Here is a 14,233-nt window from a genome sequence, read left to right as displayed (position 1 = left end):
TCAAGTAATTTACAAGTAATTACATAAGAATGTTAGTACCACTTTTTTTATAATCCGTTGACGCGAGTATTTCGCGTATGCACATTATCTACGAGTTTGTGGTAGATTTTACAGCACGAAGTCGGAAGCAGTGGTCGAAAGCAAGCTCCGGAACTCCGGAAGCTGACGCTAAACCACTGGTCAAAACAAACGCTGTTTACGGGTTTACGTGGGCTGTGTATCATTCGTCAGTTGTGTGTGGAACCCTTCCTCCCGTTGATCGAATATGAAAATCAGGTCTTTCTGATTGCTGCACTGAGTTTGGTCATCATGAACAAGTCGTCGTTCTATCAGGCGATGTCGTCTGAACTAGCTTCCGAAAGGTAAATGCTGGTTCCTCACTGTCAAACGGCATGACTGCTTGCTGTTGCGATTGCATGCTGCTCGTAGATTCATTCTGAAAGTTGAACTTGTGATTCCTTTTATTCCACAGTACCATGCTGGAGTTCAAGCTTCAAAAGTTTGATCTGGGGAGGTCTCAGCATAGCTTGACAGAGCGACCTCCGTACAGAAACCAACATCATACTCAGAAGGCGTTTGAGACCATGAATATATTAAGGAAGTAAGTAAAATTGGATCTTTCTTACTATTCGCGCTTAACACAGCACATAAGCTGACTTCTTCAAATGAACCACTCCTAATACAAGCAGTAATCGAAGCGTCAGCGGGTACAGTGCTTTGATTTTTCCTTGCTCAGTACAGTTCCGGCCCACCTTTTGAATTATCCATGTTTATTGCGTCTGATTTAAAATGCAAAGCTGCGAAGTCTTGTAATGAATTGAATGGCAACTCGCACGTACTGCGCAGCTGTAAATTACACCAATGCACAATACGTTTTTATTGCTTTGGGGTTCCTGGACATGTTTTTTTTTTTTCTTTACATGCTGTTTATGCTTATTAGCTTCCGTGTCAGGCCATCTCTTCGTTGGCGTAGTGTCGAGTTACAAGCAAGTTTTTGTTGTTTGGCGGAGCACTAGCAAAAGCAGACAAAATATCCAGGCTGTAGCCTTTCTTAATTACCATCTTTTCTGAGGTGCTACTGAACACAGCCGTGCTAACCCACGGACTTCGGCACAATGTATCATTTGCTCTTTTACCCCAACAGTCTTCAGTTGCTGTCGTAGGACTTATTATTATTTTTTTTTTTTATAGCGCCCCAAGTGCACATGCTCATTATATAGAGTTTATGCTTTTGCTTTACTCAAAATTTATTTTCTGATTTAAAAACCCTGCGCCTTATTTGCACAATGAAAATAAAGTTTTAAGCAATGCTGTTTTTATCGACTAGAATCTTAGATTTTAAGTTTAAATCTTATTGCATACTTGTAAACTCAGTTCCACTCTGCATGTGTCTGCATTGAAAGTGAAAACAAAACGAAGATGATTATTTCAAAGGCATGGTTTTCGAGACAGGAAGAGCTCCAAATAGGACTGGGCTCGCCTGAAAGTGCGACCTGCACATTTTAAACGTGGTGTGTGTTTTTCGGTGAAGGCGTTCGTAACCTTTTGGCTGGCTGTTTGCCGATTTTGTCTGGGATATCTCACAGAGCTGGCATTTTGCCTGCAGATTTTTACACCACATTGGGCTGCTTGCTTTTTGATCTCTTTTGATGGCATGCAGTTATTCCAGGTCAGGATGAATTTCACACAGGGAACGCCAGCTTTGTCTTTCAGTTTGAAAGAGCTACTTAATCGTCTCTCACTTTGAAGGAAAAGCAAGCCTTTCGGGTAACAGATAGTGGCTTTGTTCCCTGTGTTGGAAAATTCTGCTTCTTATGGGTCATTATAGCGAAGCAGAAGTACTTTAATTCATTTTGAGCAGAGCAGGCAAGTGCTGGCCGCAAACACAGCATTAAATAAAATGCCTCTGCAGTCACCACCTCTGTGTGAAAAGTGGGTATAGGTGTGCACAGGCATCCCCTTTATGGAGAGATGTGTGCATGCCTATGAATGCGAGTGTTAGCTAGCTAGTGTTTTAGCCTGAAAAGGCATTTATTCCCCTTTTTTCTAGAGTTATGCAAAATTCATTAGGTTTTATTCATTATGTTAACATAGTTTCATTACGCCTGCCCAACCATGTGTGAAGAATTTTAACACATTAATACCTCTGTCACACGGACACGGCTGAACTCCTTTCAACTCCCTTCAACCAAGGTAGCCATTACCTCGAGGGAGATACGTGCCGTGTCACACGGCAGTCCATTATGGAAGGAAGTTAAATGGAGTTTTGAAGCAAAGGAGATCGACGATCTCCATTGATGGGCGAAGGGAGTACTCTCGTTTCCAATGTGCTTTGCTTCCGAGTCATTAAATAACATATTTCTTCAATAATGTAACTTTTACTCCTAAATATATTAGTTTTTATTGCATAAAATTGTATTCTAACTCGGTTAGTTGCGTTTAATTGTCGCGACTGCACCACGTATTGCACAACGCCGCGCATGGTGTCCAGCAGAGCGGAAAAAATGGCTATGTTTAGAGCATGGTCGTTGTTTTCAGCAAATGTGTGTTCTTTTATATTGATATGACTAAAGCTAATTGCATTTTGCGAGGAAAATAGTAGTATAAAAAATATTTCAGTTTGTTTTGGACATTATTTTTTATATCTTTGTGCAAAATAAACAGCGCCTAATGGCCCCCTGTTGGCTGCTCTGAGAAGCTCGTTGCAAGCCGTGTGACACGGGGACAACTCCTTTAAGGCGAAACTCCCTGCGACTCCCTTGCGCTCCTTTAGACCAAGGAAGTTCAAGGTAGTTCCGAGTCGGCCGTGTGACAGGGATATAAGGCACTGGAAAATATGAATGCAAGTATCACGTGACAATCTGCAAAATAACAGTAATAGAATTTGATGATTGCCTACACTTATGTAATACACTGAAACGGGCCTTTAAGGTTAAATAGAATGAAATGCATGCAAGGGAACTAAATGACAGGACATATTTTTGTCCACTGTAAGGCCTTCTGATCCTATCATTTAATCTGAGACATCCTTAGTTTAATAAACTCAGTGGCTTAGCTGTAGTTAAGCCTAGGAGATTGCGAAAGCAAGAGAGGCGAAGTGTCTTCAATGGAAGACAACACCACCTGTTAGGGTGCCTCGATGCGTGTGCCCTCGAGCCCTCGAAGGGTGGAGACAACTCCGCCATATTTTGGCCCACCCTTCTCATAGCGCTTCAGGAGCGTTTCTGTTATCTGCAATCCCAATCTTCAATGCGTGCAAAGGAACGCCACGCGATAGCCACCGCAAAAGCGGTACACACTTGCGTGGGCTCAAATATGGAGACGTAGAGGCGACACTGACCCTTTCAAAGAATGTCCCCACCCTCTGGAGTGGCGGAGGGGGGCGCGCGCATCGAGGCACCCTACCGCCTGTTAGACCACAGCGCACCTAGTGGGAGAAGCGCGAAACGCCCGGCGTGGCTACGAGCCACGCTACGCTGAAGCACGGCCGGTCTCGAGGGAGAGAGCGCGCGCTCTTTCTTACGGCCTTCTCAATCGCCGCGTGAACAATGGGAACTTTTCTCCTTGAGTCACACTCTCCGCCGCCGCAAGGGGCGGGACCTGCTTACTGTTCGCTCCGCATCTGCTTCAGTGGCGGCGGGTGGCTTTTGCCTGGTTTCGCGCTGTCGCCCGCGGGTTTCGTGATGAGTGCAGCCCCTAAATGAAAGATTACTGAAGGCAGATGCTGCAGCGGCATCCTGTCTGCGTGCTACACACGTGACTGGAGTCTTTATATTAAAAAACACTGTCGCTCAGCAAACGCTCGACAAGCATATGACATGTATTGCGGCATGGTATCTACTTTTGTTCATTTTAAGCTGAATTTTTGCCTGAGCCTGTACAAGAATATGAATAAAAAAAGTGAATGAGCAGTGATCACATCGAAGCTTCTTCAAGGCAAACATAACAGCAACAATGGCAAAAAAGTCTTTCAGCGCTAGATGAGAAACCATCGAGGTAACACCGAAGATGAAAATAATTTTATAAAAATGTAATTAAGTTGCACAATGCTTACATGACATAAAGTATTAGTAGTATAACGTCAGAGTTCACGCTTTTAAGTTTTGTTTTCAATTTTGCTATAATTTATAGACCAGCAAATGTTTTATGTTGTACTATAAACATTATTTTAATTTTGCAAATAAACGTTGGTTTAATGAAATGTTTACATGATATCATGATTATTTCATGAAAAAACAGGAAATCTATTTCAAGCACTAATTCCTAGTAATATTTTCTTTCTTTTTCCAGCATGTTTTTGAACTAATAGAGTTGTATGTCGCGCTGTATTGCGCGCCTAGGCACCTAGTGTCGACACCGACGAAATCATTTCAGCTCTGCCGCAATCAGTAACCGAGGAACTGAAAGAAGTGATGGTATCTCCTGTCATCCCATTACCCACTGTCACGTATTCTGGTTTAGTTTACGTCGCTGGATACATTGTGAAGTTAATCAGTGACTTCGGGTGTGACGCTTGTGCTATCCTTCTTGAAACCAGTGAAAGAAGCAACCCCATGTACACTATTCTGCGAGGACAAGATTCTAGCGGACTGCATTATCCAAAACCAAAGTTTGTAGCTCTCTTGGACAAGGTTGTGTCTTTTTTTGAAAAAGCTGTCGTGCACCTACCACACACAAATGTCCTTGAAGTCCTTCAAATCTTAATCCAGCCAACACTTGAGAACTTCCCTTTGCTGAGTTGCCCGGAAGGCATTTACAATAGCCAAGGTCCGCTTCTTTAATATGTGAGAAATTTCTCAGACTCCTTCTTGTCAATTATGCTAAGACGGTGATAGACAGGAACGAAAGGCCAGCTCCTTATGTGCACAAACCGTCCAGAAAGATTTTGAGACTTTAATTTTCTAGCTGCATGTACCGTTTTGATGAATGAGTGCAATGTGTTAACTTTGAAGGAGATTTTTTTTATTGCTTGCTGCTCTTTTCAATTATGCATATCTGTTTATGCCCATTTCCTTGATTAAATGTTTTTTTTTTATCACTGGTATTAAACTGACTACGACTGTCTACGTGTGCGTCAGTCGCGAGACTATACGTATACGTCTGCTGTCTTTCAACCTACTGATTTGTTTTAAACGAAGCTAGAACAGCCCACTTCACTAGACAACTGAAATTTTAACTGTATGCGTAAATTTTTGTTCCTTACTCTGAATCTGAGACGTGCTATGAATTTTCGTCAGTGCCTCTTTTGCTCTAAACGAAAACGGCAGCGGTTGACAGAATACTTGAAATATCCACCGAACAGTTTGCCATGCACTAGCGTCAGGTCGCGCTATACCTGCTTACAGCTTTCAAAGGCACACTGCATAAAATGGTACATATAGTTTTGTGAAAAATTTAGGGGCAAAAAAGTGTTGATGTAAGTGCACCCGAAACTTCATTCGACCGTGCGCGACAGCACTGATGAAGGCGCGCGCGCTCTCGCTCGCATTATTGACTATTTTATTGCTCATACACGATAAATCAGACGCTGATTACGGCTTCTTCCTATAAGTCATAAGGGGTGAAATATCAGGACCTGCCGGTTGCAACCGATGCGGGCGGAGCGAAGAGCGAGCGGGCGTTTCCCTTGCACGTGAACGGCTGTAGCGGAGGAGCAGCAGTGGGGTGGTGGCGACCCCTCCGAGGCGCGGCGGGCGGTGGAAACAGGCCCCATTGGAGAGGCCGTAAGAGAAGAGAGAAACGCGCTCTCCCTCGAGACCGGCCGTGGCCGAAGAGCCAACTTGGTAGCCCATCTTCGCCTCGCTTATGACGTCACACCATCTGTTAGACTACAGCGCACCTAGTGGGAGAAGCGCAAAACGCCCGGCATGGCTACGAGCCACGCTATGCTGAAGAGCCGACTTGGTAGCCCAGCTCTCGCACTGTAAAGAGTAACGACCGGACCACGCTACGCTGAAGGCTCGAAACCTGGCGTAGTATTGCTTTCGAATAAAAGCAGCCAGGCTGGGGTCATTTTCAGAAAGAGGAAACAAGTGACTGAGGGAGAGAAGGAAATTAGCACTGCGAGACTCAAGAAAACATATCAGGAATTAACTTGGTGACAGTTATTACCCTAAAATATAAAGGGGGTCCCAGCAGTTAACTATCTTGCATGCATGTGATAAGAAACAATATTTTACTGCTGTTGGTAATTTTCCGGGAGCTTTTCTTGAACTTGAGTTTTATGGCTGAGAGGCAATTTTGACGAATGTAACCTTTGCTTTATCTGGAATCCCGCATGGAAGCGGCTGTGCTCCAGTTGAGGTGCTGGACTGAGGATGTTTTATCCAGAGTTTATTATGCAGATGCAAGGGTTAGGTGGTGTTAAGTGTTTCTTCAGTGACCATTTTTCTCAACAGTATCACACCAGTAGCAACGCAAATAGCGGTTTTATATTATGAAGCATGAAAAAAACAAAAATGAATACAATAATGTCGCTGTTCAGAATTTCGAAGAAAATCAAATAAAGTAAATTGCTAATAATGTTAAGAGTGCTTTTCGGTCACCCTGTATGGGAACTAGACATGTTATGGGTGTCCATGGCATGGGTGTCTACAGGAAGCTGCTATGACGTTTCACTGTCACATGGAATCGGCACTCAGATGAACCCCATTGGAGGCAATTTTTTTATTCTTTCTCTACTCATTGCACATCTTTTCTTGCTAATCTGATCTTCCATTGTCCTGCACTGTTTCCAGGCAGAACCTGCTGTGCGATGTAACTCTTGTGGCTGGCGCTACCGAAGTGTCTGCCCACAAGACGGTGCTGGCATCATGCAGCCCCTACTTCTATGCTATGTTTACGGGCTTCACTGAGAGTCGAGCCAACAAGATCACTCTTCAAGGCCTTGATGGGACTGCACTTGCTCTCCTGATCGACTATGTGTACTCAGCTGAGATACAGGTGACCGAAGAGAATGTGCAGGTAAGGCTTTTTTTGAGCTGCAGTTAAACTCTGACATTGTATGTTCATTTCTGTCCTGGTTGTATCAGGCCCATATCAGTTTGACATTGGCCTGTAATAAATGCTCAAAGTTCACATCAGTGCATGATTTGACACTGCTATAGTTTTTTTAGATCAGTCGCCGTTTTATGGTTTATTGATCTTGAATTTTGTACAGCCACTCTTTTATGATAGTGTTATATTGAACTTTGTGATGCATTAAGCACCCAGTCATCATGCCCAAACCAATGTGCAGTGGTAGTAATACTGCATCAGTTGACTGCCTTTGTAAAGGGGTAATTGTGCTAGCTCTACACGTGAAATGTTCCAAATGGGAGTTGATGTATGCCTGGCAGCAGGGGTTCTGCTTGGCGCAATGGACATGATACCCATGGCAATTTTCTCTCTCTGATGAAAAGGGCGATAGGGGTGGATGGCTGAATTCATTCCTAGCTTTGCCTTTGCTCACACTTTTCCACTTGCTGTTAGTGCATGCATCTCATGTTTTGCCCCTGAGGTGTGGCTATTACTGTGGCCAATATTATCTCATTCCTAATTCTATCAAGCCTAAACCATTATCTCATTCCCACATGCTGTAAGATACACGTGTCCATTAGATGGCAGCTAAATGCAGCAGCAAAGAAAAATGAATGGCTAAGATCCTAAAGGGACATAATGAGACAGTTTGTGTATTCTTGGCACAGTTCTGCACATCATGCATGCTACTACTAGTGTGCTTTTTATGCATGCCATATGGTTTTGCTTTTGCCTTTCGTTATCGCTGATGTGCCCCTTCCCTTCTGTTTTCACGTGTGGCACTTTTTTATTCGGGATTATAAATACACATTTTGGTGTCATTTTGCAGAGTTAAACTTTTGCAACAAAGCATAGAAAGCTACTCCAATTGGACATTTTTCCTGTTATGAACCTTTCTTAAGAATGCTTATCTGTCATTCCCACCACTCGGTATATAGAAACGAATTGAGAGAGGAGTGTTATTTCGTATCATCTGGTGCAGAACGCAACATCTCCCGAGATGGAGCGGACCATTTCCACCCCTGTATGTGTTAAAAAAAAATAAAAAAAAAGAGAAGTTGTTTTATGCAGCATGTGTTCCGGAACATCTGCTGAGAGGTGTCCTTCTGGGGTATCTTCCTGAGATCAACTTTGTTTTTTACCATTGAGTTTACTGGCTGCCTAAATTTAATATTAGCATAGTTAAAGAGAAATATGTTATTTGCATCTTCCTGCAAAATTGCAAGGGTAAACAAAGCAGCTGTTTTCTTGGCTTTCAGAGACGCTCTATGGGGAAACAGAGACAATACAGGCAGAGCTGATTTGTTTGAGCCATTCGTGATGAGTCCCTGTTGTCAGTGTTTGCAACTTTACTATAAAGTGCAAGCATGTATTCACTTGCTTGTATTACAAGACTTTTAGGTAAAATGGGCCATTGGCCATGTGATGGATGATGGGTGTGTAATCTCTTAAGGGCTCACTTGCAAGGCATTATTTCTAAGGCAGCTGCTTACATCTGCCAAATTCATGTGGTATAATACAAAGATGCTGACAGAAGATGTCCAAATAAAACATAAACACTCAGCGCATGTCGTGGTTGCTACTCAGTAAGTATGTCATGGTAATTGCTGTTCATAATGCTTCCAGCAATTTTTGCTTTTGTTTACTTTGCACTGTTTTTTAAGCGATTACATAGTAGTGCAATTTAATGTCATCCAATAGTTAAAATAAGTTTGTGTTGGAGGTTGTAACTGGAGAGAACAGATTCATTAGTTCAGGTTTATGCAGTTTACTTTGTGTCCCTGAACTTAGCTCATAGGCTTGCCTCCTTTCATGTGCAGTCAAGAGTGGATTTTTCATTTTGTCTGTTTGTGACGGTAGCCTGGGAAAACTTGCACTTCAGCATGCTGCGTTGCTTCTGTTTAATCAGCAGCAGTAGGTACGAAACTTCATTTCATTGTGGAGTACCTTCCTCAGCTGCTCTGTTGAAGGGACGGAAAACTCACCAAAGCATGTTGCAAGATTTCGGTGGAAATGAAAAGATCTGGTCTTGTATTAAAGTAGTTGCACATACAGATAGTGACGGAACGAGGACCTACAATCCTTATCTGCAAATGCAAGTTGAATAAAAGAAGTGAAGCAGCCGTCTGCAGTGAAAACAGGAAAATATGACATATGTTGCTAAATGCGTAGCATTTTTTAAATTTGAATATGTTATATTTTAATTTAGTTTACATTCTCTTCAATGTTTCTGTGTATGTAAATGAGAAAAATGCCTCTTTAGTTTCATCACTGAGTTGAAGCACTGCATTTGTAACGTGCTTCTCTGCATTTGCAGTGTTGCATTTGTAACGTGCCAGAACAGAGTTCGTATAGAAATGTTGGTTCACTCTACGCTCTAGTCTGATACAGGTCAAGAAAAAAGCGGCAAGCAGCCCTCAAAGGACTCCCATCCAGCCAGTGGCATTGCTCCAAATATGTGATATCACTGCACATAGGGAAAAAAAAAAAAGCAAACAGATAAACGGGTTGTTTCGCGCTCACGGTCTCGCGGACATTTACCAAAATGGTTGCCTCCGGTTGTCACGTTCGTCCATCTGTGCTGTCAGCGGTGTCACCTCCGCCATGGAGCCCTACGAGGTGACAACGCTGATGCAGCGAAGCGTAGAACAACGAAGTGGTTTCATGAAAACTCGACAGTGCCGAAATTCACCATCAAAATTCTTCATTTTTACCTGTTGTACTCTGATGAACAAATGACTATCGATCGAATTGAGTAAAGGTATGTATTTTTGCTGGAACTCACGAAGCATTTAGAAACTATTTGCCAGCAGGGACTCACTCGAAGAAACCACGTTACTCGTAGGCGCAAGGTTGTCGGCCGTGACGTCATGGTATAGCTCGGTAGCTATTGATTGGAAGGGGGTCCTTTGATAGCTGGATGCCACTTTTTTCTTGACCTGTGTCCTACTATAGAACTGTCTAATGACTGCATGGCTGCTGGGGCTATACCAGGGTTTGGTTCCTCACTTTAGCTGCCATGGAATTACTACTGCACTCACCGATCGTGGTTTGCATCTTTTAGATACATAAAAACGAGCACATCTGCTGAATGAAAAATTCTTCGCAAATACCTTCTTGGATTTTCTTACTAAATTGCTGCAAAATTGGGTACCTTTGACATTAAATTTTTGGTTGAGGCAAAAAAATAAAGATTGTCTTTAAATTTGAAATTGTCCATTCCTTTAATTGTGTGGAAAGTTAAGAGACAAGCAGGATCAAATATGAGTGGTAGTGATGGATGTGGCAAAACATTTTTTTCGTGGGCAGACACTGCTACCGGCAGCTAATCTACTACAGCTGAGCGATGTCCAAGAGGCCTGCTGTGAGTTTCTCCAGGCTCAGCTTCACCCCTCCAACTGCCTTGGCATACGGGCTTTTGCTGACCTCCATGGCTGCCTCGATCTGCTGTCATACTGTGATACTTACATTGAGCAGCATTTCGTGTAAGTTATGAAAATATCTGTTGAAACCATGCACACTGTCATAACATCTTGGAATGTAAAACGGCCACTGTACCACTAGGCTGTCTCCGAGTTTCGCTTATAATTATGGCTTAGCAAGCAATCATCTGCAGTTTCAATGGGCCAAATTGGTTTGAGGAAACTAGGTAAAGAAACCATTCAAGGCACAGGGTTGTTCAAAAGTTCCCGTTTAAGCTTTATATCAGGCATCCAAAATGATTTTAAGATGCTATGGTCTGTAGAGGTTAGAAAGATCCTTCTGCTGCCCCTCTGCAGAGATGGTGAGTTTCGGTGGTGTTGTAAATGCCCCGCAGCATGGCTCAGAAGCAGGCAGTGTGGCCTGGCAACTTTTGAGTGACCTTGTACATCTTTTCACGCAAGCATTTCATTGTGTTTAAATAGTTGCCAAGTAATCAAAAAATAGGTTTCATTGCAGCTCTTCTTAGAAGTAATAAAAAAATAGGTTGCATTGCAGCTCTTCTTAGATTGGTAAGTGTTTGATGGAAATTTCTATTTAAAAGGCAGTAAAATAGAGCCTAAATGGGTATATACACACCAACTTTTGCACACACTTTCTTTGGAACCATACTAAGCACATTGGAAAATGTAGACAGCCACATGGATTTTGCGCCAACAAATGGTAAAATATTTCTAATTAAATTTTTTTTTTAAACCTGTTTAGGCTTCTGTTTTAACTGTCAAATGATGGCTGTGACCTAACCGATGATTTGAGGTCGCATGAGGCATTCAAAGACAGCAAGCAGTATGGTTGCTCTTTTCTTCTTTTTAATCCACAGAAACTTTATGCAAGCCTTGAGTCCAAAGGTTGGAATCACAAAAAAGGAATGAGCAGCGGTTATATCAGCTTTTGCATGACTCACATGGCTTGAAATGATCTGTTAGTCACAGCCACCTTTGAACGACTGAAAGCAAAACCGAAACAGGCCGAGAAAAAATTTCGCTTGTATATTATTCAGCTGGCATAGGTTAATTCGAGACCTTGACTAACATACACTAATGTTTTCTGTATCATTCTAAAGAAGAAAAAAACGTTCATGCAAAATTTTTATCTCTGGAATTCTCTGATAAGGGTTATAAAGCAGCCTCAGAGCAGAAAGCCACACAAAACAGATAGGAATTGAACACAAATGGAATGCACAAGATATTTTACTGCATCAGTATAAAGGAGCACAGACCTGAAGCTAAAGGTGTGTGGATGCTTCATGAAATGAACAGAATCTTCTATATTTTAGAAGTAGGGGTAGCGGTACTGCCGTTAAATGGGGAGTTCAATCATCTGACTGCTTGCAGAATACCCTGCCTAGTAATGCTTTCTACCGTGTTTAAAACTGTCCTACATGAACTTTACAATGGCAGAAGACCTCACGTAAAGATGAGTTTACGACATGTTGTGAACGTTGCCGCTAAAATGACCGAGTTTTTCCTCTAGACAGTTGTAACCCTTTGAATGATAAGAGGCATGCTCAAAGAAGATGAGGCTGTTAAGCAGTGGAGAGCTTTCTTGACAGCTAATGCAAGAAGCTGCACTATGAAAGAACACCTGCTAGCCAGCTGCTTAAAACCATTAGTGTAGGGCTGACTGGGTTGTAATTTCAGTCTACTTGCATTCATAACCATCACTGAGTGTGCAGATGCAGGAGTTACATTTTTTTTTTTCGTTTTTTTATGTTGCAGGGAAGTAACTGAGAATGAAGAATTTCTTGCACTTCCCGCAAACCAGGTGGCACATCTCATTTCTAGTGATCGGCTGTCGGTTCCCTCAGAGGAGCAGGTAAGTGTTGACATACATTATTTGGGCATGCTGCGGGCTCATCTTTGAGGTGATGTTTACTTTGGCTCTGTTGTTTCTGGAGAATAGTTTGTTTGGTGGTGTTTTTACTGAACTGGGGCTTTCCTCTGAATGCATGGTGTGTGGTATTTGTCAAGGCTTGAGTGTTTGTGGTGATTTGAGATTGCAAAAGTACTGAAGGCAACAGTTTTAGTAACGACAGGTTCCATTCAGCGTAAGCATTCAGAAGCATCACGTCTGCTGATGCTGCTGGAGTTTCTTGGCCCTAATGCCAACATTTTACTGCTACCACAGCATGTGTTAGATCCTTGCACAGGTTCTCTAGTTAGAGTATGTGCAATGGGGATAAATGATGATGTAATAGTATTTTGATGTTTCAGTACCCAGCACATTTCTGTTGCTAATACTCGTACCACGTAGAAAGGTGTATGGCCTGCTGATGCTGTAGTTATTAGCATATTTTTATAAAAGAATTGTTTTCTTATAATGGCTATTACTAACAATTAACATTACTAATTGCTAACTGCAAATGTAAAAGTAGCAAGACGGGCAAGTGACGCCTTTTTCTTGGAATGGTTTAGATGGCTAAATGCGTGACACCGTTATGAAATTGCATGGCATTCCAAAGCAAATACATTAAAACCTTGTTGATATGTTTCTTTAAAAAATGTGGGAAAAAATATGTATTATCCATGAAAACATGATCCGAACTGCCTGATTTAAAAAAATTTAACTGCTGAATGAGCTACAAAGGCATTTAGAATTGAGACTTTCATTGCATAAAAGGGTAGGTTAGCATTTAAAGACGTGAGGTATGCACTGCTTTCTTTTTTAGCTCGCACAGGATTCTGTCCATATTTTTATTGTTTCTTAGTGGGAAAGAGATTTAGTAACAAATCCGGTTCGTAGGAGGCGATGATGAGCCAGAACCGCTTCCTTGGGCATTTCCAGATGCTTTGCCCCTTTACATGTGCGGAAGCCATCGCAATGGCTTACTGTTGCAGTGTTTTTGCTCACGTGTGCGTCACCTAGACCCGGCCCACTCGTATGCAACCTATGTTGAATTCCAATGGCAGATCGCGAGCGCTTGGTCAGATCACAAATGGAGTACATTGCTCCGGTGTAGATCTCTTCCTCAATATTTGCCATTGGAATGTGCTCAATTCCGCGGGAGCACATTCCCTCATGGACGTAAGTCAATCAGTGCGCAGAACTGGTTCTCGTGGCTCTGCCATGTGCAGCGGGCGCCGTCGCCTTCACTCTGTTGCGAGCACATTTTTTCAGCTGTTGTCAGAACAAATGTATCTAATGGCATAAATCTTTGCGTTTCTGATAAAGCATAGCCAAATCTTGGATTGAAGCTACCACATATCTTTGAAGCGGCAATGGTGCCATTTGAAAAAGCTGCCAACGCCGCGTGCAGTGTGACAGCATCTCAGGCGAAGGGAATGTAAGTTCTTCCTACCTAGAGCAATTCAGGGGCTCGCTCGTTATAATACAAATAATGCAAAGAATACTTAGAAACACTGTTCTCTTGTCAGTTATGGTGCGGAACCATTTACGGGATTAGAATGCGAAAAAATTATGCCTCGAATGTCTATGTTGTCATGGCCGACTACGGGGTTTCGTCGTCTTGCTACCACCGAAGTATGCAGGAACAATGTTGATAATCATGCATGCAGCTCATGTGACATGCTTTGTAAGGTTAACATGAAAGAAAAGCTTACGACAGACAAGTTATTCCACAGCTTCTTTTACGACCGGCAGCCACTGCTCGTCTATACAGCGTTGCTGCGATGGCTGCCCACTGCGATAAAGGCCTGTTGCCGCTGCTTGTCGGTGGTGTCCGCTCCTTGCTTGATTTCAATGCAGCCCACAGCGCAAGATTTTTCACCGCGAGGAT

The 14,233-nt window shown here is 42.6% G+C and overlaps 1 protein-coding gene across 1 annotated transcript in view; it reads left to right on the top strand.

Annotated features, from left to right (window-relative positions):
- The first annotated feature begins 106 nt into the window (after window positions 1–106).
- kel (kelch protein) overlaps window positions 107–14,233 on the top strand; it is a 34,126-nt gene continuing 19,999 nt past the window's right edge. The window contains exons 1-5 of the mRNA XM_084586830.1: window positions 107–362; window positions 473–601; window positions 6,738–6,963; window positions 10,327–10,502; window positions 12,216–12,312. Coding sequence (XP_084442956.1) covers window positions 310–362; window positions 473–601; window positions 6,738–6,963; window positions 10,327–10,502; window positions 12,216–12,312 — 681 coding nt within the window. The 5' untranslated portion in view covers window positions 107–309. The remainder of the gene's footprint in view (window positions 363–472; window positions 602–6,737; window positions 6,964–10,326; window positions 10,503–12,215; window positions 12,313–14,233) is intronic.

The sequence above is a fragment of the Amblyomma maculatum genome, unplaced genomic scaffold (genome assembly GCF_055883805.1).
Source record: "Amblyomma maculatum isolate TAMU_Amacu unplaced genomic scaffold, ASM5588380v1 scaffold_64, whole genome shotgun sequence".
NCBI lineage: Eukaryota > Metazoa > Arthropoda > Arachnida > Ixodida > Ixodidae > Amblyomma > Amblyomma maculatum.
The sequence above is the reverse complement of the archived record's forward strand: the minus strand, read 5'-3'. Positions and strand labels throughout refer to the sequence as shown.